The sequence below is a fragment of the Eleginops maclovinus genome, chromosome 11 (genome assembly GCF_036324505.1).
Source record: "Eleginops maclovinus isolate JMC-PN-2008 ecotype Puerto Natales chromosome 11, JC_Emac_rtc_rv5, whole genome shotgun sequence".
Taxonomy (NCBI): Eukaryota; Metazoa; Chordata; class Actinopteri; order Perciformes; family Eleginopidae; genus Eleginops; species Eleginops maclovinus.
In genome coordinates, this window is record NC_086359.1 from 3,509,527 (window position 1) to 3,534,096 (window position 24,570).

At 40.1% G+C, this 24,570-nt stretch overlaps 1 protein-coding gene across 1 annotated transcript in view; it reads right to left on the bottom strand.

The window, feature by feature from the left end:
* Nucleotides 1–1,365: 1,365 nt before the first annotated feature.
* gtf2ird1 (GTF2I repeat domain containing 1) overlaps nucleotides 1,366–24,570 on the bottom strand; it is a 30,653-nt gene continuing 7,448 nt past the window's right edge. Inside the window, 25 exon segments of the mRNA XM_063895902.1 lie at nucleotides 1,366–2,162; nucleotides 2,848–2,957; nucleotides 3,157–3,194; nucleotides 3,500–3,692; nucleotides 4,912–4,989; nucleotides 5,075–5,122; nucleotides 5,205–5,233; nucleotides 5,610–5,877; nucleotides 5,971–6,036; nucleotides 6,830–6,891; nucleotides 7,028–7,211; nucleotides 8,163–8,243; nucleotides 9,087–9,140; nucleotides 10,583–10,729; nucleotides 11,447–11,527; nucleotides 11,727–11,770; nucleotides 12,403–12,529; nucleotides 13,527–13,552; nucleotides 16,835–17,018; nucleotides 18,784–18,867; nucleotides 19,497–19,592; nucleotides 21,084–21,164; nucleotides 21,167–21,396; nucleotides 22,900–23,083; nucleotides 24,225–24,401. Coding sequence (XP_063751972.1) covers nucleotides 2,094–2,162; nucleotides 2,848–2,957; nucleotides 3,157–3,194; nucleotides 3,500–3,692; nucleotides 4,912–4,989; nucleotides 5,075–5,122; nucleotides 5,205–5,233; nucleotides 5,610–5,877; nucleotides 5,971–6,036; nucleotides 6,830–6,891; nucleotides 7,028–7,211; nucleotides 8,163–8,243; nucleotides 9,087–9,140; nucleotides 10,583–10,729; nucleotides 11,447–11,527; nucleotides 11,727–11,770; nucleotides 12,403–12,529; nucleotides 13,527–13,552; nucleotides 16,835–17,018; nucleotides 18,784–18,867; nucleotides 19,497–19,592; nucleotides 21,084–21,164; nucleotides 21,167–21,396; nucleotides 22,900–23,083; nucleotides 24,225–24,401 — 2,741 coding nt within the window. The 3' untranslated portion in view covers nucleotides 1,366–2,093.

The window sequence follows — 24,570 nt, forward strand, 5'->3', positions numbered from 1 at the left end:
TAAAATCCAATAACCAGATTGCTATTTGTTCGGTGCAGGAACACAAGTCTGAGGTCACCGGGTCACATGATACTGAAGCTATGGGACACAATACAGTATGAAACTGCTGACTCTTTCATAAAGATACTCATGTAAAATAGATTAAAAATCAGACAAAGAGAGACGTGTCCTTCTTGTTCAGTGTAGTGAAACAATACTGCATTGAGTTTGAGTCAAAATAGGAAAGCTATTACCAAAAAAGAACCTTAACGTAGTCTGTTAAAATAATTTGTCCTCAGTTTCATTATAAATAAAAAGGGTAAAAAGCAAGTAAAGTAAGAGTAAATTGTATGAAATGGGAGGGAAATTGTTTTGCAAATGGGAGAGGGTTTACATTTATATACACTGCAAATAAAACCAAATGAAATAACTATTGCAGCAACATGTCAACACCACAGAGCCCCAAAGCATGCATTAAGCAGCCTGTGCACACAGCTGATCATCCAGTACACACGCAGACTGCAGACAGGTAAACACAGACAGACAACCAGGGGGGTGCAACACTCATTATTCAGCTGGGATACACACATTAAATAACCTGCAACCTCAGCAAAGCAGACGACTCTCAGGTATAACGAATATAAACTCCAGTTTGCACACACACTACATCGCAGAGCTTCTCTGGAGGGTTTCATCCAGTAAAAGTGTGTGTGTTGTACTCAGCTGTCTGCATGGCTCTGTGTGAGTCTTGTGCACTAGATTAAACTCTGTGGCTTTTTATTCCCAGAATAAATATAAAACCAGCCTCTGAGTCAAACCTTTCTCCTCAAGGTTTTCCAACGCAAGCAGACCGTTCTCACACAACTCCCTGCAGGTAAGAGCTCCTCCACACAGAAGCCGAAATGAACAACTAGCATGTCAATAGCTCCCTGCATGCACCTGTTCATCATGGGTGTGTTTGATTAGCTAGTGTCCAGGCGAACTGCATCATGGGCCTGCATTATTTTAAGGAAGCGTACAAGGACATTATTATCAAATGAGAGCCCTTTCCCCCAGGGGCATTTCAAAATCTGAAATGATTTTACGTCGGCACTTTTTGAGGACTTTTCTATATTTCAAATGTGTCTTCTCTCTCCTTAAGTTAGCTTTGTTCTGTTTTGTGAAGTATTGCTAATGGAAAGCTCGAGTGTATTTACATAAACTCCTAAACAAAAGGCTCGGAAATCATTAACTGCTTAAATAATTTGCCATAAACTGCTGAAAAAATCTAGAAAAAATGGCTGAAAAGCGTTCTGCAGCTAACACTGGTTCCCTCTGTTTTGACTGGCTTGACTCCTAAATATTACAGACACACTTCAGCACATAAAGAAAGGACCTCAAACCAAATGAAAGTGCAAGGCAACACATTTTATTTCAAAGGCCTAATTGGCGTTAAGGTACAGCATATTAAATATTAGTTAGTCCAGAGTAACATACCATTCCTTCCTTTACATGATACATTCAGGCTGACTTTATCTTTTACACAAGTGGCGCTCACGTGACAAGGCTCCGACTGAAGGTCTGTTTCCTGCAGGTACTTCCTGCCGCTGGACAGCTGAGGTTCTACCTGTCAGACAAACTGAGAGTCCTTTCCTTTCCTCCAATTAAGACACTTCATCGCTGTTCGCTTGACTTCCTGTCGCTGCTGAGTGAGTAGCTTCTGTTAGTGTTGGGACAGTTCCTCAAGGAGCTGAATAATGTATTTTACATCCCTGCACATAATGTTATATCTCAATAAATATAATAAATAAAAAGTACAAATATCTGAATATTATGGAACCAGATCGTTATCAAAGACATGTTCTCCGTCAGAAATACAACCCGACAGTGGATGGACACTTGGTGAAAGCAAGAGCGGATCACATGACTTTGTCTCGTAAAAAAAACAACATGACCGGAAACTGAAAGTGACTGCTGTCCGTACATTCTGCTGCTCCTCGTCCACAGAGTCAGAGCGTTATTAAGTCTGCAGACATCAAGTCTCAGCGCGCTCAGACAAAGTTTTAGCGTGGCGGCGTGTGGAAGAGTTTCACTTTGACACACTCCTCCTCCTCCTCCTCATCTCATGGTGGCCTTCAGTAATTCACTTTCCCAGGAACCTGCACATTCACGCCGCTGTAGTCCACCATGTACATTGGCCACTGCTGCACACACACACACAGAGAGAGAGAGAGAGGAGGGAAGTCAGTCGTGATGGAGTAAATGTCTCATTGGTACAGATGAGCTTGCCTCAAATATATCAGTGGGTGAAATAAGACAGTTTAGGCATGATTATACTTCACAATGACTTCCATGCCTGTAGCGCTCCTCTGTAAGCCCGCTGGTTCTCACTGAAAGGTACATATCTGATCTGAGGTACTAATAGTTTGTACAATAAATGGTGTTTGACGTTAACAGAAATATAGAAGATCACAAAACTTAAGGAACCAAGACCCCAAGGTAAGATTTGAAAAGATACCGGCCGGTCAACTAGCATCATATAACATCAATAATGAGTTCAGGCGCTTTCTGAGCCTTTGGATAAAAGAGAAAATGAACGAATGTTGGGAGGAAGGTCAACATTTTCGTTAATTTACCAAGAAACAACTCACACATTTATGGGAGTTGTTTCTTGGATAATCTCTGAGATTAATGTGGAGTATCTACAAGAAAATACTCATAACACATAAACCTAAAGAAAAGCACAAAAATATTAAATCATTTCTTTTTCTTGTAGTTTTTATTTTAACATTGTTAAGGTGTTGTCAGAATGTTGCTCTCTTCCTCCGGCGCTGCAACTTTTTATTCATTACACCTTCAATGGCCTTCCTGTTGGTCGAATGAACGTACCATTACTGGAATCTGATTGGTGGATATCCCGTGTTCAGAGGAGGCGGGACCTCGGCTGCTCTCCTGGACTCTCTTACGCTTCCGTCGATTGGTCGAGGCGTCTGTTCCTGCTGCACGCACGCACACACACGCACACGCACACACACACACACACACACACACACACACACACACACACACACACACACACACACACACACACACACACACACACACACACACACACACACACACACACACACACACACGGTGTTATCCCCATGAAGCTTCAAGAGTTCTGCTTTCACTAACAAGAGATCCAACACCTACCTGTGTTACACGGCTGGCTGCAGATTTCTGCAAAGGGTCTGCGAGAGAGAGGGAAGGGAGGCAAATTCAGCAGATTATTCATAAAGAAAACAATTGGATGATTATAGCGGCTCCTTCATGTTTGCAGGCTCTAAGTCTGTGCCTCCGTTCTTTCCTCACAGCTCCACGGCTTCAACGTCAAAATACTGTTCACTTTTTGATGTTATTTACATCTGCTGCTGAGGTGGATTTACTCGTGACATCTCAGGCTGGATTTAAAGGCAAAGCATAAAGAAGACATAATGAGCTTAACTATCAGGAGGCTACGTTCCCCCTGACAGCTGATTGGACGCGCAGCACTCACTGGAGCTGGCTCACGATGTTGAACGTTATTTTATCCGCAGCTTGAAGGACTTTCTCCAGGCACACGATGTCGTAGGTGTTGGGGTTTCTGAAGGGGATGTCGTCTGGAAGGCCACTGATTTCTACCGACTCCGGACTGCCGCGGATCAGTTTGTACGGGACCACCACGGAGCGGTCCAGTCCCAGAGCCTCGCCTGAACACAGCACGACACACACACGATCAAAGACACAACCAAAAACACACCTTTTACCATCAGCTTCGGAGAGCCGCTCACAGGAGGACAACAGGGCTGGTTGATTTTCTAAAAGCTCCACAAGATACAGATACACTGGAAAAAATGCTGCTCCAAAAACAAGCAACCCAATATCAAAAAACAAGGTGTTTTCTCTTGTGAAAAGTACAAAAATATGCTGATAGAAGAAGCAAAAATGTGCTTGGTAAGATGTCTTGAAATAAGATGGGATATTCAGATAAATTAGATCTTGTAATGGAACTACATTTGAACAGAATCAGGAAATGTTTTGTAGAAAATCAGCCAGAAATGCTCCAAAGGTTTCAGTTTTCTGATGTTAATCTGAGATAAAAACAAAAAACAAGACCCTATATCTCCCTGCATCGTTACCTCCTAAGTTATTAGGTCTTATGTTAAAGTGCCAAGACAGATTTTGACTAGATATTAGACAAATATACTTGGCAAGATTGGGACTTTTTGAGGCGTAAATGTAAATGAACGACAGCAGGAGCACGATGTCCTCCGCTGCTGAAGACTCTCGAACAGAAAGACCGACTTCTTCTAATCTTTTATCTATAATTAGAAATCTTAAGCATCATCTGACCTTTGGAAGTGTTGTGTTACAGGAGTCCGAGCCCTCAGCTCTCACTGCTTCATCTACCCTTCATTAGAAAGATCTTTTTGTTTCATTGAGTCCTTGCTTTAATTCTACATCCAACTCCTTTAACTTCCATCTTTTCTTGCACTATTTATATCTGTTTTTACGTCTCGAGTTCATAGTGTTGCACCGTTGGAGGAGCCGAGGATATATTTCATTGCCAAAACTGCTCTGTAACTATTACAAACATGACCATAAAGCTTTTGAATCTTTGAAGGTCTAGGGTCACGTGTGGGAAGGGATTTCTTCCAAATGAATGTCAAATGTTATTGTGTATAACCTCAAATCTGATTAAAATACCTGAATTACAAATAAACAGATGTGAGCCTGGACTTATTGCTGTGGGAAAGAGCATGTGGAAGAGCCTGAGGAATAAAACAAAGTGAATGTATACAGATCATTATTCTAAGAAGTGCTGCAAGAATGATTTATGTGTTCAGACATGCTGCCACCTATTGAAAGGTCTATAATAACATATAGTTCAAATAAAAGCCGCTCAAGTTAAAACTGAAGTGTGTTTACCGTATTTCTTGTTGAACAGCTCCTTGACTTGCTCTCGAAGAACTACCTTCTCTCCCATGCGGTTAATGTCGTCATCGTCTGTGAGGAGGAGAGAACCCGCTCAATAAAAACCTCCTGAAGCAACGACAGAAACACGGCGGCTCTGAAAACTCGCTCCACTCACCACTTATCGCCGCGTACGCCTTCTTCAGTAAAGTGACTCGTCGAGGTGCTGTGAGAAGGCAGATTAACGTCAGTATTTATATCAGTGTCATTTAGGATGGATCTCCATGATAAAACAATGGTTTTCTTACCTGGTTTTGGAATGAGTCCTTGAAAAGGTCTGCAAAGAGAAAAAAAGCAGGAATATTTTAACCGTTGTGCCTCACTGAAGATGCTCTGAAGTCCCCACAAATGGATGGGATCTATGGGATCTTGGTTTTAATGGGTTATAATGGGTTATAATGGGTTGTAATGAGTGTAATGGGTTGTAATGGGTTTTAATGGGGACATATTTGGTTTTAAGCGTCTGATTGTTTGTATTTTAGCTGCACATTATATTTGACACTTCTTATAGGAGCAGAAGTTTAACTCTTAGAGCGAGTATAGGGTTAAGCGTGTGTGTTCCTGATTGATATACAGGATATCACGGCGCAGGGATTACATTGAGAGAGAAGTTTACTAAGAGGGACTGGTGGTCATGTGACAGGAAGTCCCACCTGGTGATGGTGAAGTTGATTTTGTCGGCGACGGCCAGGATCCGCTCCAGGTTCTGGGAGCCGAAGGTGCAGGGCTTCCTGAAGGGGATGCCGGGGGGGAGGCCCTCGATGATGACAGAGTCCGGGTTGTTCTTGATCCTCTTGTAAGGCACTTGGACCGGGTACTTGATGCCCAACGCCTCCCCGTACTTCCTGTTGAACAGATCCTGGACCTGCTCCCGCAGCGTGTTGGCCAGGTCGATGCGAGACAGCTTGGACTCCAGGCATTCTGAGGACGGAGACATTATGGAAGATGATGAAAGGTGGAGTGATCAACACACAGAGCTGTGATGTCACATATCATCACGGTGAGGGAGGGTACCTGAGAAGCCCGGCCTCTTGGACAGCGCTGCAGTGTCCTCTGGAGACGCATCCGTGTCGTCCAGCTCTTTGGGACGAACATTTCAAAGGTTAAACTTCTGTCGTGGTCCAAGATTTACTGAGGACAACAAAGAGCCTCTTCTGTTCCAGCAGCTTAGCTCTGCCACAGTGAGAGGTAGAGATAGCTGCAGGAAATCCCTGCAAGGACTTTCTCTTTTTCCCCCTCAGAAAGCACTTTTAAAAACAGCACATGAACTGGATTTAACCTCATCACTTCACACAGAGGACAGCAAACAGCATCTTAAAGCTGCGTTACGAGCTCTCACACAGCCTCCCTATTGTCTGCGCAGAGGACACTTTATCTGCAGAGCTCTCAGTTCCACAATCTGTGGCACAGCTGCAGCTTTTTAAAATGAACACTGCATGTGCAGAAGAAGGAAAAACCACTTCAAGGCTAAATATGACTTGTTTTACTGTGAAGGGAATGAAATCACAGAGGTTTCACCTTTAAGGAACGCTTTTCTTATTCAAAAATATGATGCAAACTAACCCTCAAAACTGAAAGCATGTATCCAACGAGAGTCCCACCTCTGAACCCCAATGCAGCATGGTAAATGTAGTGATCTGGAGCCACAAACTGTGCCATGTTGCATGCTACTGCAACGATTTGCATGATCTAAATGACGAGTGACTAATGTAGGAACAATAATCATCTAATTACATATTCATATTCATAACATGCGCTAAGTGGCTTTATTCTGTAATCATGGCTTTTAGGTAAACTTCTCTTATTGTTGGAGTTAGTCAGTGAACCCCTCCCAGTTAAACGGCATAATGGATAAAAGCCAAACGAAACTCACCTGGATCACAGATGGGCATTAAAGGCATCTCTTGTTTTACTTGCTCAGTTAGCAGCTCCGGCCTGGAGACAGACAACAACACAAATTAAAGCAGTGAGTGAATCTCCACACTGAACTCATCTCCTCTAAACACAGCCTTGTTTATCTGATAATAAAGTGATACATGATGCTATTTTCCATCACAGGAGACTACTTCACCTGTTGATCACAAACTGGATCTGGCTGCTGACAGCTAAGATCTTTCTCAGTTTGGCCGCGCCGAAGCAGTTGGGCCTCCGGAGGGAGATTCCTTCTGGCATCCCGGTGACGTACAGATCCTCCGGGTACATCTGGAACTTGGAGTAAGGAACCTTGGCGGGCTCAGGCAGGCCCAGAGCATCAGCTGAGGGAGAGGAGGAGAGGAGAGGATCACTGGATGCTAGTGTGCAAATAGAGTGGTGCCGGAAAGAGTCACTTCTGTTACTCAGCTTCTGTGTGTCTTGAAAACTGGGACTGCTAACAAGTAACTAAAGGAGACGATACTGAACGCCATCACGCCCAGTATTAGCCGCCTTTAGCTTAGCGGTGGTGACGTGAAGTCATGTGACCGTGATGTAGTTTCTTCATAGCCCAACGTTAGCTTTGAGCTGCAGGAGATTTGATTTACATTTCAAAAGTCATAAAGTGGTTTTAATATGTGGAGTTTTCTTCTGCTGAACAAAACGTGTGAGTATCATCAACGTGTGTTTGCTGCAGATCTTATTTTCTGCAATATATGGAACGATACCATTGGGTTTTAGTCTAGGGACTTGTGATGCTTACTTCCTGTTCGCATGTCAGTTTCTTTTACTTTAAGCATAAAGCATGTTTTACTGCGGGAGGAGACTTCAGATTTCATTGCCATTACTAGCTTTTGTGGATATGCCGGATAAAGCCTTTGATCCAGTGCTTTTATTCTTTGATGGCTCTTCAGATTATCATGCCAGTTTCTGCTCTGATATGAAGCATGTAAACAGAGTTGTATCTATACCTCAAACTGCTCAGAAGTCCACCATGGCTGCACTGATTTTAAATTGCATCAAACGATCAGACGTCCTGTTGTGCCCCGGCTTCCCTCTGATTAAACTCCTCTGGCATGTAATAGCGTTTGATCTCCTTAAATCCTTTCATTTGCCGCTCATTTAAAAGACTAATTCTGACATATTGAATAATTTAAACTCCTTAAATGTTAGAATATTAATATTTCAAAGGGACTATAAAAGCTTTACACTGGTGAATGGTGTCTTGCTGCAGAATGAATGGCTCTGATTTGACCCCTTGCCCTGAGCGAGCTCCCCCTCCTGCAGACACTCACCGTACTTCACGCTGAACAGACTCTCCACTTGTCTCCGGAGCTGCAGAATCATTTCACCAATGTCCTCCACCAGGCTGCCTGCTGAAGGAGGCGAAACATTCACACAGAGAGCATTACAGGGGAGTTATTACAGGAGGGCAACTGGGGGCCGGGGGGGGGGGTTGTCTTCCCACCTGTGAACATTACTACCTCCACCCTCAGCAGCTTTGTTTTGATGAATTCCCCCCCCCCCCCGCCCCGCCCTCTCTCACCTGGTAATGACAAACTCACTGCATTAATCACCGCTGACCTTAACAAATGGACGGAGCAAAGGCAGATGGAGGAGGGTGTAAACGGGGCTAAAAGTGGAGGTTTTTAGGTGGATGTGACTTAAAACAAAACACTGTGCTGCACCTGAAAGAGTTAGGACTGTACCAGTAGACTTGTTGGTTTTTTGTAGACATTTAAAAGTGATGTATGATACAGTACAGGTGTGTGCGTCCTTTATTTTGCAGGAAGAGGGAGAGCAATCTTTATCTGAGAGCAGTAAAATGTTTTTGAACGACAAATAATATCGGTTAAAGCAGAATGTATGGTTTGGTAAACATAGTGAGCGAAGTCAGAAGTCAACGTTATGAATGAAGCTTCATCTATTCTAAGATCAGGTTTTGCCATCTAGATAAGATAAGACTTTATTAATCTCAAACTGGGACATGTTTGTGTTGCAGCTGCATAATACAATACAAGGAGAAATAATAAAGAAGAAAGAGAAATACAAATATATAAAGTTGACTATGAATTTAAATAATCTATAAACTGTCAGACAAGTCTCAGTGAGATTCACAGAACATGAAAATAAAAAGTCAGAAGCAGTTTTATTAATTCAGTCGGTCGAAGTGGCAAAATCCACTGACTTAATAAACAGAAATGTGAGTGAGGCATCACCTTCAGAGGATCTTCGGATGCTCTGGGAGGCCGCGGTGGGAGACAGAGCTTCAGCTGAAACAGGACAGAGAAACAAGAGCAGGGCAAAGAGAGAAGCTGTCAAACAACTATAGAAAAGAGAATCCAGATATGTGAAATATTACTCAGGGTGCCAAGGTGAACCACAGCTGTTAGCTGAGCTCACAAAAACACATATTTTGAATCGTGTGTATTATGCAAACAAATTAAAGACTGACTGACACAAACACTGTGTGCAGCACAGGAGACAGAAGTGTGAAACAAACACTGAAAATATCTGTAATATTTCGGGATTTATTTTAGTTTTCTGGGCCACACTTGTTTCTGACTTTACGACATATAATGCAACGGAATAAATGGAGTTCAACAGCGAATAATTCTAGACGTGACAGTTGCTGCACTCACCTTCGTGTTCTTTCCTTTAGAGGTCATTTGTGAAAGAAAAGAAAACTTAAACAAAGCACAATCAAATCAACAAAATAAAACAAAAAAAAGTGTACGCTGAGCCCAAGACCGCTGAGTGGACTCTTCATTCTCTAACGCTGCATCGGATATTTAAAAAAGGAAAACCTCATTTAAAGGTTCATTTAATTTAGAAAGAAATGAAATGTTATTTTTGGCATTTGCATATTTTAAATGTTTCTGTATTAGTATTTTTATACAAATGATAAATCCAAAAATCTAACTGTTTTAATTCTGCTTTTCATCCATTAATAAATGCATACTGTGCAGAGGGCTTAAAGGGCCATTTCACCAAAATCAGAGCAAAGATTCGTGCTTCAACGTCGATCAATTGGAGGTGAATTTAATTTAGTTAAAGATGCTGTATCGGAAATATTGGACTAATAAAAGCATTAAAGTATTTATACAACCAAAGATAGAAAATAATAGGTGTTTGTAATTTGGGTGAACCGGCCCTTTAAGGTCAAATGTAATAAATAAAATCCTGTAAATTGTGTTTATTTATGAAGGAGGCAGCTTAGAAAGAGAGCAGTGTACTCAGGTGTCTTGGGGACGCTACTCTAGTCACTTCAGTTTTAAAGGTGCAGGTCCGTGTTAGATAGAGGAGGGATCTGGGAGTGCTGAAGGGATCTTTGAGGAGCAGGTGTCTAAGACTAATCATTTTGGGCAGCAGGACTACAGGACAACTCAAAATCTGGAGATAAGCACCATGCATAAGTCTTTGAAATGACTCTAAAGTCAGTCTGATGCACGGAGCATTTCACAGAGGGGGAGAGCTACAGAGTTGGGGAGGGAGTGAGGGAGTTTCAAAGGTCTCTACTTAGAGGTTTGGTTGTCAGAAAGTGGGAGAAAAAGGCTCGTGAGAAAAGTGTTTTTCATACGTGTGGCAGCGTATTTAGCTCCCTAACAGTGGCGGGGGGGTGGGGGGGGCAGTGGTGGCGCTGCTGGCGTTCCAGTGGCTGCAGTGAGAAGGAAGAGAATGAGATGGAGGAAGGGGGTGACGGGTGACTGGTTACCTGCATGATTTTCCATTTGATGAAGGGGGACCGAGGGAGTTGGGGGAGCAGGGGGAGCAGAGGGGGAGGCTGTGGGGGGGCACGCAGCAGCTGCTGCCACTGGCTCAGACGCAGACTCGCTGGCCTCCTCTACACCTGTACCAGCATCTGGAGGAAGACATATTTTACAAATGGCTCTGTGTTGAACTATAAACAGGAAAGGCAACAGGAGAAATGAGGCTGCTGATATTTCCTGCAATATCTTCTGATTAATGGTTCCATTCTGTCTTAGGGTTGGACTTAAAGTCATACAGACATTCATATATTTTTCTTTAACTCCTTATGTTAAAATACATGTTCTATTTTCTTTCACATTTAACTTTAACTCGATATTGTTTTTAGTGTGTATTTAAACGTTGTTATTTTATTTATTATATTGTATTTTTTGATGCACACTTCCAATTTAACATCTTGTTTTTATACAAAAAATAATCACTTTTATTTTATATTTCATTGCACTTTTTCACATCACTTTTTATGTTTATATAACTTTTTTTAACCTCTTTTATTATTATTTTTATTTGACATTTATCACACTTTAAATTCTGATGTTTTCAATAATAATATATTTAATGAATGTTCTCTTTTATTGTGCATTTTTACTTTGTTTAACTTCTCATTAAATTAATTCTTAAATCCAATTTCTCTTTGTGAAAAAAAGTACCATGATTCTTATTGTGATTTAAATACAAAACATTTCTAAATTTCACCGCCCCATTCTGTTCCTTGTATTAACCGTGATTCTCATTGTGCATGCCATACATCCCCCTGTAAATCAGAGCCGGTTAAACATCCTCAAGGTTAGACTCTAAGGCAGAGACTCACCTGGCACTGTGACCTGAATGATTTCCCCGTCTGGAGGCTCTGTTTTAATCCTTTTCAGAGGAATGCAATCTGCCGACGGACCTGCGGGGATTTAATACCACATTATGTCTGAGGGCCCATCAGTGTGTGGCTCTGTGTTTCATGGCTGTTAAACACATTTAAAGCATCTGAACTGCAGGAAAACATCAGGCACGTTTCTGGAGAGACTGTTGGCATAGCTTTAAAACTTTCATTTGATTCTCCATAATGATGCAGAAATGCTTTTATCATGGGCACATACCTGCTTCACACTCAGCCAAGGGACTCACGCATGCACTCGCTGATCTGTGAGATTAAATAAAAACAGGTGACTTACAAAACCAATTTCGTGTTCGGGCAGAAGAAGCACTCGTGGGCTCAATACTGCCTACCAATAAAGACACTTAAAATGAAAATCAATGTGTTAAATTGTGCAGATACAGCTTGTGTATTAATAAATCCCCACTGCCATTCTGAGATTTGATTTACTCGCTCTGATTTTTATACAATGCATCCTTGTCAGTCAATTTTGTACAATATATTTAAAGCTAAATATGCATCAATAAATACTGCTTCAATTAACGTATCACAACTAGAGCTGGGAAATGTATAGATATAGGGATATGTCTCCTTTCCTGTACCGAATCAATCATTAAATCCACACCTAAAATCTATTTTATGAAAGCACCAATAGTCAGCGCTTCAATACGCCATCATCTGGATGGTAGAGCAGGAATATTGTAGTATTTAAGTTTACATTCCTCCACATTCCTCACAGCTAGTGTCCTGATAGTAATGTTTAATTCAGTCCACACTCTGAGTGATGCTGGATATAAATGCAGTAAGCCCAGTCCACTATCTCATATTCCCACATTATGAGCTCAGTCTGCATCAGTGTGTGTGTGTGTGTGTGCGTGCATGTGCATGTGTGCGCTGACCTGCTGCAGTGAAGGTCTCGGCCCCCCCCCTCGCTGGTGGGCGCGATGCTCAGATTGTCCAGGAAGCCGTCTTCTGGCAGCGAGCCGGGGTCGTGCTTCCCCTCCTCTCTCGCTATCTTGCCAGCAGCTTCGACAAACACGACGCAGAAAACAAACAAACAGAGCATCCCATTAGCAGGCAACATCTGTGGGCTGTGCAAGTATATAAATAAAGACTTTCTGTTAGTCGGTAACTGTAATTAATTGCAAATATTCTGACAAATATTGTGCGGCTTAATGTCTGGCTCAGGTTCCACACAAAGCACACATCAAATCCCAACCAAACTATAACATTTTACACAAAGCTCCCTCTACACACATCATTTATTATCTGAAGGAAGTGCAGGCGCTGATCCAAATGAGCTGGGATTCTGTCTAATTAGACTGCACTACTTCCAGGTAGGTGCTCATAATGAAACGGAGGGATATTACCTGCAGTAAAGACACTTGTGTGCTACTGATATGATGAATTTAGCTGGTGAAGGCGTAGAAACCCCTTTAAAATAAGGTTAACAATTATAACAAATTCAATCTCTCCTCCCGGTTTGCTCCCATCATTTCTTTAACATGTAACTTTACAAAGACTCATATATTCATGTTAAAAAATACAATTATGAGTAAAGATATGCACTTTAACACGTCATAAAACAGAGGACAGCAGGATATTTCCATATTTGAGAGTCTGAAAACAGCTTTTATGACATTTTTGCAAAACAATTTAAATTATTTTCATAGATTCTTGACAAAAAAATAGACCAAAATCCGCCTTTAAGATTGTAGCATGTTGACCTTGACATGTTACAGTATATTAGCGTGTAACTTATGAGCAGCTGAGGCTTATGGGATGGAAAAAGTGTAAATCCTGAAGTTTCCGTCGACTTTACTTTATATTTTTCACTCTGGATCAATTTGTTGAAGGACTGCTCACACATATAAACGTTTAACTATTAACCCGACAAGTGCTTAAGTGTTCTCCTATCATCTTTAAAGACCTAGTTCAGCAGTGTTTTTATAAATGAGGCCAAACCACAGCTCGTGTTTGCATGAGGAAATGTGAAACAAAGCAACATGAGTCACAGCCTTACCGGTGAAAATCCTCTCATCGAACATTCTGAAACACAGAGAGGGAAACCATTAGTCACAAGGAGTTCAGTTATCTCTCAGGGCTCGATGCATGATGCAAGCAGAGTACATGCAGAAGTCATCATTACAGCTTTCTCAGCGTTACATGAACTCCTCTTTAAACAATCAGTCTCAGAGCAGCGATCCAGTAAATGAGTCGTTGCTCTGTTAGCACTGAGCTGAAAATAACTGAGAGGGAGTGAAGCACTCAGAGAGGCTCCTCTCCTGCTGTGAGCGTAATTCATCTTTGATCACACGTATTTCTCTGGGCGTTTATTAATTACGTGGATATGAAATGATTAAACATGCAGGGTACTGTATGGGTGCTTTCCTCTTTTTAATTAGGTATTTATTTATTTTATATATTCTTTTATTTATTTTATATATTCTTTTATTTATTTTATATATTATTTTATTTATTCTTTTATTTATTTTATTTATTCTTTTATTTATTTTATATATTCTTTTATTTATTTTATATATTCTTTTATTTATTTTATATATTCTTTGATTTATTTTATATATTTTATATATTCTTTTATTTATTTTATATATTCTTTTATTTATTTTATATATTCTTTTATTTATTCTTTTATTTATTTTATATATTCTTTTATTTATTTTATATATTCTTTTATTTAGTTTATATATTCTTTTATTTATTTTATATATTCTTTTATTTCTTTTATATATTCTTTTATTTCTTTTATATATTATTTTATTTATTTTATATATTCTTTTATTTCTTTTATATATTCTTTTATTTAGTTTATATATTCTTTTATTTAGTTTATTTATTCTTTTATTTATTTTATATATTCTTTTATTTATTTTATATATTCTTTTATTTAGTTTATATATTCTTTTATTTAGTTTATATATTCTTTTATTTAGTTTATATATTCTTTTATTTAGTTTATATATTCTTTTATTTAGTTTATATATTCTTTTATTTAGTTTATATATTCTTTTATTTATTTTAAATATTCTTTTATTTATTTTATATATTCTTTTATTTATTTTATATATTCTTTTATTTATTTTATATATTCTTTTATTTATTTTAAATATTCTTTTATTTAGTTTATTTATTCTTTTATTTATTTTATATATTCTTTTATTTCTTTTATATATTCTTTTATTTATTTTATATATTCTTTTATTTATTTTATATATTCTTTTATTTATTTTATATATTCTTTTATTTATTTGATTTATTCTTTTACTTATTTTTCATTCTTTTTTTGGGATGTTATTTGTTTGAAAACAATTCTGAAAACATGAAAAAGATATACTGTTCATGGGGGTTTCCTCTTTCTAAATTGTATTCATTCATTCATTTATCAGTTTTTATGTGTGTCTGTTTGAAATAAAAAGATGAAACCTGCAGAGACTTTTTATGGCTACTTTCCTTTTATAATGAATTACCTCCTTGTCTTATTTAATCCACCTGACCTCTTTTTATTTATCGGGGTCACTGCTGAACAAGATGAATAGTTTAGGGACAGAAACTTTTGCAATATAGTCTCTTGTTCTTTTATTCCCTTTTGTTTGGAAACTTCTCCCATCACCTATCCACACTGGGACATGCCGTCTTCCTTACGATGAACCTGGGAACTGTAATTCATTTTTTTATAAATCCCACAAACCGTCCATCTGCTGTGAGTAATCTCCAGAGCAACGTGGATTAATGTGCCGCTGGAAGCAGTCCCAGTTTGAGTTGTTCCTTCTGTTAAAAACTTCAGTGTACAGAAGTGGAAACTATGAATTTGGGACCTGTTTTTTATGATTGACTTCCCAGTTTCTCAATGTCCAACGTAATGTCTATTAATGTTTTGCTTTGTCTGTTCAAAACTGAGAAAATCTCCAAATCGAGAGGCAGTATTTTTTTAAATGTTTGCATGAAATAAAAACATCAGCGATTATTGGATTTACAAAACAGTTCTGGTTCATTTCAATTTTATAATTGGATCATTTAACCGCTGCAGCTCTGGGGCTACGTGACACTTAGATCTTAGTGTTTGTGTTTAGTTTCCTGTCTTACCACCACATTAGCTCTGAGATGGTAATGTCCTACAGTCTGTTAGTATTTAACTGCACAGCTGAGGCTAAAAGGATTACTTTTGACGACATTAAGTGGTGGAAAAGGGGAAGTTGCTTAAAATGAACATTTGTGTCACATTTAATTAAAATGTCCATCCTTTTTATCAGGATCCTCACTCTGGACCAAAGATAATCAAAAAGAAAACCCACAATTAGATTTTTACAAAAGCCAGCAAGTTTTTCTGTACTTTCCGATCACTTTTCCTTTTAAAAATGAATTCCTCATAAGTGGATTTGTTTTATCTTATTACATGTGATCTTGGCATAATTAGTAGCTTGTCTGCAGCTTTAAATGAAAACTAAATTTGGCTCCAGTTGAAGCTGCCAACCGTTATAATTACCAATCACTTAAACTCAAACCGAGCCCAGTCTGTCAACAGGGAACATGCCAAAAAATGAATCAGGGCCTGCATCTGGATAGTCTCTCAACGACAATGGGAATGTGATGTAATTCTAAATGAATCGCATTTTCAATCTTTCATAATTCTATTAACAGTAATGAGCTGCTCGCAGGATTCGTTAGGAGATGCGTTATCTCAAACAAGGCATGGTGGCTCATTTAAATTAGCAGAAAACAAATGGATGGAAGAGCAGCCGTTAGCAATATGCTGCAAAGGGAAGTCATTTGGGAAACGAGTGGGAATGGTTTCCCAGTCAGCGGGACGCGGAAACAGACGTTTGTCACACAGATGGTAAACGCTGGCTCGCTCTCCGACTGCTTATTTAATTATCTTTTCAAAATAAAAGTTTCCATACTGTAGTTCTGTGGACGTTCCAAGTGGGTGATTCTGATTGGCACTCACTGGGTGATTTATAATTAATTACACAAGGAAACAGGCAGAAATATTGAGGACAAAGTAAGAGTAAAGTTGGAAAAATGTATAGTGAGTTAGATTAAAAGTCATGTTAGAAAATCCGAAGAAAGCCATAGTAAAATATGAATTAAGTTATAGTATAGTATGTTGAAAAATAGGGGAAAAAATCGAGTAAAAACTGTAAAAAAAAACAACATGAAAATAAAAATTGTTTTTTAAAATATGTCCAAAAAGTTAAATATGTCAAAAAGTATGAAAAAAGTCACGCCCTTAAATATGTAGTCTGTGAAATTACATCAGCTGAACACAAAGATTAGTGTCCATCATGCTAACAACACACATTAAATATTTACCGTTTGACAATGAAGCGGATGCCGTGGCGCTCGTCCAGGATGCGTTTGAGTTTGGGGACTCCGTAGGTGCAGGGCCTCTTGAAGGGGATCTGGTCGGGGATGCCGATGATCTCCACGGCCCCGGGGTCGCACGCTATTTTACGGTAGGGGACAGGCACCATGTGATCTAGACCCAGGGCCTCAGCTGGAAGTGGAACAAACAGGATTATTAGAATATGTAATTTAATATAGTATGTGATGCTTCTGACAGAAAACCTCCCTTAGATTTACACTTAAGTTATAGTGTGTTTATTCTAGAGGCGCTATGATTGATCAGCCATTGAGGGAATTTACACACACATCAATGTGGAATTTCTTCAGAATAAATCTCACAATTTGAAAACCTACAAGAGCAAAAATAGGGATGCATTTGACATAAAAAGGGTAGGACTTTTAAGATATTCGAATGGGACAAGAACTGCAATTGGTGCATCTGTAGTTCACTGATCTTTATGTATTTGTTGTAGGGAAACTTGGATCTACAAAGCAGGTCAAGTATTCCAGCTAAAGGAGAATTTAAACTGTGAGATAGATAGATAGATAGATAGAATTGGAGGATGAAACCCTCTTTATTAGTCACATACATGCACACAGCAGAGCACACACAGTGAAATTGGTCCTCTGCATTTACCCCATCCTAGTACTAGGAGCAGTGGGCAGCTATTGTGCAGCGCCCGGGGAGCAATGGGGAGGGGGATTGGAGGTGTCCGGTGCCTTGCTCAAGGACACCACAGCAGGGCTTAGGAGGTGAACTGGGACCTCTCCAAGTAGCAGTCCACCTTCCATATTTTTCAAGTCTGTTCGGGGACTTGAACTGGCGACCTTACAATTCCCAGTCCAAGCCCCTACTGACTGAGCCACTGCTGGACTAGGAGAGGATGATGACCGATGTTGTTGGATTGGACTAAAACTCTGGAGACAGATCCAATGTGTCTTAATGTTCCTTGGCTGCTTGTAGCCACAGTATCCACTGATATCAGACCTTTTTCTGCAGGTTTTACCATGTAATACAGCCTCAAATACGTGTCGGGTGCATCCCTGAGGAGAACACGATCAAACCACAGCACTGACCCAAATCCATCACCATCCACAGATAAGCACAGAACATCACGGCGCATCAACAATAGCTCGAGGAGGCTGGGGTAGCTTTGGAAACCGCTGCCTATATGTGATATGAGGCCCCAAAAATATACATTCAAAAGCCCTTTCTCATTTCTCAGCTTTCCCCTGCTCGCCTCGAGTCTCAGTCCCGCCCACATTAGATGCGAGCGGAGGAGTCGAGGAGGGGAACCGAGGAGCGAGAAGAGGAAACAACAGGCGATTAGAGAAAGGAGAAATCCTCTCCTCTGAATCATTCTGAAGCAACGTCCACTACTGATGACAGGATGATGACAGCATTGTCTCATGACACCACATCACAATGTGGTGTCATGAGACAATGACAGGCTACAGATGCAGACAGCCGCCGGGATGATTTGACTGAGGGGGGAATATTTTGAATGAACGGATATACACATACACATTTCTACTTTCTCCAATTTCCAACTTTCTTCAAAATTATCACTTTTTCCCAAAATTCTGCCTTTTTTTCAAATCTATGACTTTTTTCTAAATGTCAATTTGAAAAAAAATGTCTGATAAGTTTAAATAATTCTAAATTCTGTCTTTTTTTCTAAAAACCTCAGCAGCTGTTCTCACTGTAAGATCACCATTAGAGCAGTAGTATTAAAAACATAAGTAGCCTAATATCCAGACGGGGTGTCCTTAGTGAGTAACAAATGGTGAAGGGCAGAAAGTTTGATGTGCATTTGATCCTCTTAAGTAACTTGTAATCACGGGTCACTACCGGAGGACCGAGGAGTCGAGGAGGAGAACATTGAGAAATGAGAAAGGGCTGAAGAGAGGCTCACCGTATCTGCTGTTGAACAAGATCTGAACACACTCTCTCAACGTGTTGATGTCTTCAGTTTCCCGGATGAAAGAATCCCATTTTTCTGCAGAAAAGAAACAACCCCTGTCAATGCTTTACATACAATGAAAGAGAAACCTGCTTTTTCATTGAAGTTTGTTCGAGCTTTAACATTTAAATGAGCTTCATTTCATTTAAGTGCTGAAATTAATCTTTTCCATCTACTCAATGTCAACTTGGGAAATAAGTGCAATCTTCTTAAAGGATTACTCTTGAGGTCCCGGTAGCTCAGCCGTTAATGGTTCAGGTTTATTATAGTTTAGCCTTTGTTCCGTAAACAATGCTTGGCTACTGTGTTTTAGTCTAAGCAGGGCACAGGAGAGCAGGAAAACCTCCTCAGGGAAAGGAGCATTATTTAGAATAATAATTCTACATCTACACATTCTCCCGTTTGATATTAAGTAACACCCATAAAATAGAGATGCCTAAAAACTGAGCTTAACGAAGATGGGTCGCACTTTGAAGCCAATTCAGAGTCCAGGGATGAATTTCAAAGCAAGAACATCATCTTAAAACAGTTATTCAATATCATATAAGTTACATATCCAAGTATATAATTGAAGACTGAGTCTGTCTAACTTGACCAATTCAGATAAGTCTGCGATGCATCTGAAAGGAAGCAAGCTGCCTGCAGTGTATCTTCTTGAACCTCACCTGATTTTTCATGCACTATGGAGAAGAGCAGCCTCTTGGAGATGTGGATGCCAGGAGGAGTCTGCCCCTGCTCACCAGGTAGCCTTGTTGTCTCGTCTGAAAATGCAAAGAAAATGTATTGCAATCAGCTCAAATCACAGCAAATAAATATCCATTTGAAATGAGGATTGTGCTGCTGCAGAGATTCTAGGACTACAAGACGTATTTCATGGACTCTTAAAAACGTACAACTCTTCTTAACATGATCATTTGAAATATGTTTAAAATTCATCCAATATTGTGATGAAATCAATCATTATTTTCCAAATCTTGCAGCCCTATCCCGGAGTATCAAAGCAGATATTTGATAAATTATCTAAGTTCATGCCAAGACACAAAAGTACCAGAATATAAAATTGATATGTGTGGGTCTTGAAGTGTTTTCCTACATGTTAGTAAGCAACACTTCCTTAATGATAGGTATGCAGGTCCAGCTGACTATGAGTGGCTGCGAGTTAAATGACTCATGTGGAGGTACGAGTAGAAGAAGGAAATGTGCAATAAAAGCCAATTACTGCTTTGAATGAAATAATGAGCGGTGTTATAATCAGACCTCAAAGCACTCTGAACATTTACCATTTTTCCACGAACAGCGAGGCACCGAATAAAGCACTTAGTCTGAAATATTTATTTTAATATAGAGATTTTACTCTCCATTAGTATGACTATTATTGAGTATGGTGTATACATTTTACCTCCATTCACTGCAGGAATATTTTTTAATTCCTCCAATGAAGGGATGCATGATTTGGAAAAATTGCAATTATTTAGACTGATATTGAAATTGCGCAACGATTCACAAAATTAGAGCTAAAGATAACTTTTGAAAACTACAGATTGTATCATAAAGCGTGTATTATATATGTGAGGAAATCTGTATTTTTCTTTACGAGGATCTTATCCAAACAATTATGTTCTGTTGAGTCTGTAGAATTGATGATTTGGAGGCCCAGATACCTCTGCAGCTCTACAATACTCATTCAATTTATTTTATTTAAGACATATTCAGTCTTTTGCAAATATTGAGCTTCCTGCTATTTGAATTTTGCACTTGTCCATGTTGCGATTTTGATAAATTGTTGGTAATTGTGCAGCCCTAATCCAATACTATCTAGGAACGAGACTGCAGCGTGAAAAGTAATATTCAAAATCTATCCCACTGTGTTTTCTGAAGGAGAAAACTAATGTGTTGTTGTCCACAGCTGACGATAGAAGGACCAGACTTCTTTCTGCGGACTGATATGACTGCACATAGTCCCTTGAGCCTCCTTAGCAACAGTCTGTTAGTGAGACTTAACAACCTCTGGAATATCCAAATTGACCAATCAGAACTGAGTATCTCTAAACTAAGATACAAAAATAAACAAAGGAATAAACTCCCTTCTATACACAGCAGTTAGAAATGCTCGGCTAACGCAAAGCGAATGCACGGGCAGGATTCTTGCTGTGTGGAGTTCCTTCTTGGTTGAATGCATTCTTTGTGGTTGCTTCGGAGAAAAGCGTAAGCTGAATGAAATGGAATATAATGTAACCAGCCCAAAATCTCACCGTTGTTTGCACAGTCTTTGACAGACCCCATCTTGTCGGTCCCTGCTGTCCAGTTGGCCAGCCTGTCCTTCCCCAGGTTGAGAGGGACATGGGTTTGAAGTCCAGCTTCCCATCGGGGTGAGGTTTGGAGGACATGGGCATGCCGTACAGGAAGTTGGACAGCACAGAGTTGCTGGAAGAGGCGGGACTCGGTGGGGTGACCCCCTGTGCGGACGTCTTCCCCGTGCCGTGGCTCCCCGGGGTCAGGGGGGCCGTGCAGTTGTGATTAACGTCGGTGCTGGGCTTGGCTTCTCGAGACAAATCTTCTGCTGGCCTGCACGCGGACACAAAATCAAGAGGAAAGTAATTTAGAGGGGGACATTCATCACGACCTGACATCGAGCTTTGTGTTTGCCAAGTGTCTCTTTGCTCATATCGACATTTACAGCTGCAACAACTCTTCCTCAGGAGAGCAAATGTACTTGTTCCATTAAGCCGTCCCCTCGCTGGCTCTAAGAAGGAGTCATTTAAAGACAAATGGAATGAGATGTTGTGTTAGTTTGGTGTTTGAAGAATTCGCCGTTCCTACTTTTTTGTTCTGTCTACGTACTGTTTGCTACCCGTACCAAATTCTAGTATCGGTTCTACTGTGAGTAGCTTTCTCTATCTCTAATCAAGTGCTTTACTGAGAATACCACAACACAAATCATGTATTTTAGGACTGCTCGTATTTAAATGTCATTATACAGTTTTAGACACAGGAAACCCCCAATCTGTTCTGGGCGGAGTAGCAGTTGTAGTTAACGGAACCGACACACACAGTTTAACCGACAACAGAGAAGCAAAGCTAAATGAAAAAATAAATGAAACGTTAGTAATTCAGATTCTCAGATAGTGCCATAATCTGATGACACCGACCCGCCTGATATATTTCATCCTAACCCGCTCCTGTCCTCACAATAACATCATCAGAGCATTCTGGCTGTCAACAGGCTCAAAGTCCAAACACTGCATGACATTCCCGGCTGTCACCTGTTTACTATGCTCTGTTTATACGCTAACGGCTTAGCTGACCTCCCGAATAAATGTTGACTTAACCTGAAGCCCTACGACAAATACCAGCAGCCAGCGTCCACAAACAAATCAGCACTTGGAGCTGCACCATTGGGAAGAAATAAGTCATTGCAATTATTGTGACTGATATTGGAGAATATGAGAGGGAGTTGTCATTTTAAAACACTATTAACTTTATGGTTAAGAAGAACCTTTAACTGATCATCTTTAACGGATCTGTACCCAAACAATATTTGTTATTACGTCTGTGAAATGCTATTTGTATTCCAGGATATCTTTGCAGTGCCACAATCATTTATTCAGATAACTTTTTGCAATTTCATGCATTCGATGAATCGTGCAAATCTCCTGTGCACTGTGCAAAATAATGCGTTTACTTTAAAAAATCCTCACATTTTGTTGATACATCATCGTTTATTTACCCCCATGTCAACGCAAATCCCTATTTCCAACTAAAGCAACTCACATGTAACCTGAGTGAGTTTATTCCAGCTGAATTTAAACCGTATCCATCCCTCACAAACACATTACAGCCTGTGTGCTACCAATAACCGGCTAATAAGAGGCCAGGCTTTCAGACACACACATGCCTACAGTATATCTGCAGAGCATTAGAGGATACACTGAGGAGCCAAACCTCCTATTCTCACGTTCTGGAGGGAAGTAATGGGAAACAGCTGCTTTCATAATCTGATACAAGCACTGAAGCCTGTTCTCCCAAACAGAAAGGATGGCAGACTGCAGGCCCCCCCCCCCCCCTCACCTCTTCACTGTGAACTGGATGCGGTGGCTCTGCTCCAGGATCTTCATCAGGGTCTTGGTGTCGTACTCAGAGGGCTTCTTCAGCGAGGCCCCCTCAGGCAGACCGTGGGCCACCACACAGCTGGGGTCCTTCTGGATCCGCTCATAAGGCACAGGCACCAGGCTGCTCTTACCCACAGCTTCACCTGCGGAGGGCACCAGGGGGATGTTAAGCGAGGAGAATTGTGGACATTTTACACAGTTTTCATGTAGTGACAGTTAGCCTGTTTTGGCTCACATATAAATGAATCAACAAGTGAGAAGTGTGTCATTAGCACGCCATATATTAAAATAATTGATGCTTAAGGTGTATCTTTTTGAGTTTCAAACACATGTCACACTCCGGTCCAGCAGACTGATTGGTGAGTCACAGAGACCCTGAACCTCGGACAGTGGGAGTGATTCTCCAGCCCTCTGTAAAATGATGCTTCCCTCCCTCTGAACTCAGAATTTAAGCTTCGTCCTTCTGGTTGGAGGTGAGTAGTCCCAAGGTGTACGACTAAGCAGTATAAAAACAGCTTTGTAGCGGCGTCACACAGATGCTATTGAAGCAATGGCTATTTACTTCTTTATTTACTTGATTGTTTAATGTTTGTTCTAGTGTTTTTTTAAATGAGGATCTCTTTTTAAAGATGTGCCTGCTGCCTGTTGTTTCAACACGTGTGTCACCTTGTCTTTTAACTGCAAATCTACCTACGGTTGCAAATAAAACAACCTGAACCTGAAAATCACTGTGTTTCCTTGAGTGTTGAAGAGCAAATGTCAGCATGGTAATGTGGCGTCATAATCACAGGAATGCAACAGTTCATTTCAATTTAAAACATGTACTTTTATATATTAGTTATTTGGGTTTCACATGTAAAAGCACTACTTATCTTAAGCCTGTTTTGGTTAGACTGATGGCCATTTCCTTGAATTTTAAATCCTACATGGCACTCGGCATCATCACATGTGAAGCCACACTACTGTCTGAGTCTCATGTGAGTTCTGATTATATTACTTAATTAACATATCGCATCTTTGTTGGATATTTCAGGGGGTAAGCCTAGAGCTGAATACATTATGTATAACTCGTTAACACCCTATGCTAGGTTTAGCTAGCTAGCTGTTCCCTTTTGCAACCTTGGTAGTCTGTGTTATATCTTGTGCAAAATGACATGGCGCAGAACAGAACATAAAATCCTATTATGGTAAGATATGGGTAAGATAAATATTTAATTTCCAATATCGAAAATGATGTTAGTCGTACATTTTATGGCATATAAATGACTACTGAGTCACACTTACTGTAGAGCACAGTGAAAACTTCCTCCACCATCTTCCTCAGAACAAAGATGTTGGACTGAGCTTCTGACGGAGCTCTGGGTTTGCCGTGCTCACCGTCGTTACTCAGTTTGCTCAGATCTCCTTCCTGCTCTTTGGTATGGGCATTAGCTGAGGACACATTCTGCAGACAGGGCCCCCCTGAAGACAAATGACACAAGACAAACGACACAAGCCACATGTTGAAAATAAGTCCACAATAATATGCTTGTTGGTTCAGATGACCTGCAGTATGAGTTCATATTACAATGTAGTGTCTCTCCTGGGACATGTCTCCATGCTTTAATGTTCAGAAAGCTCTTTATTTTTC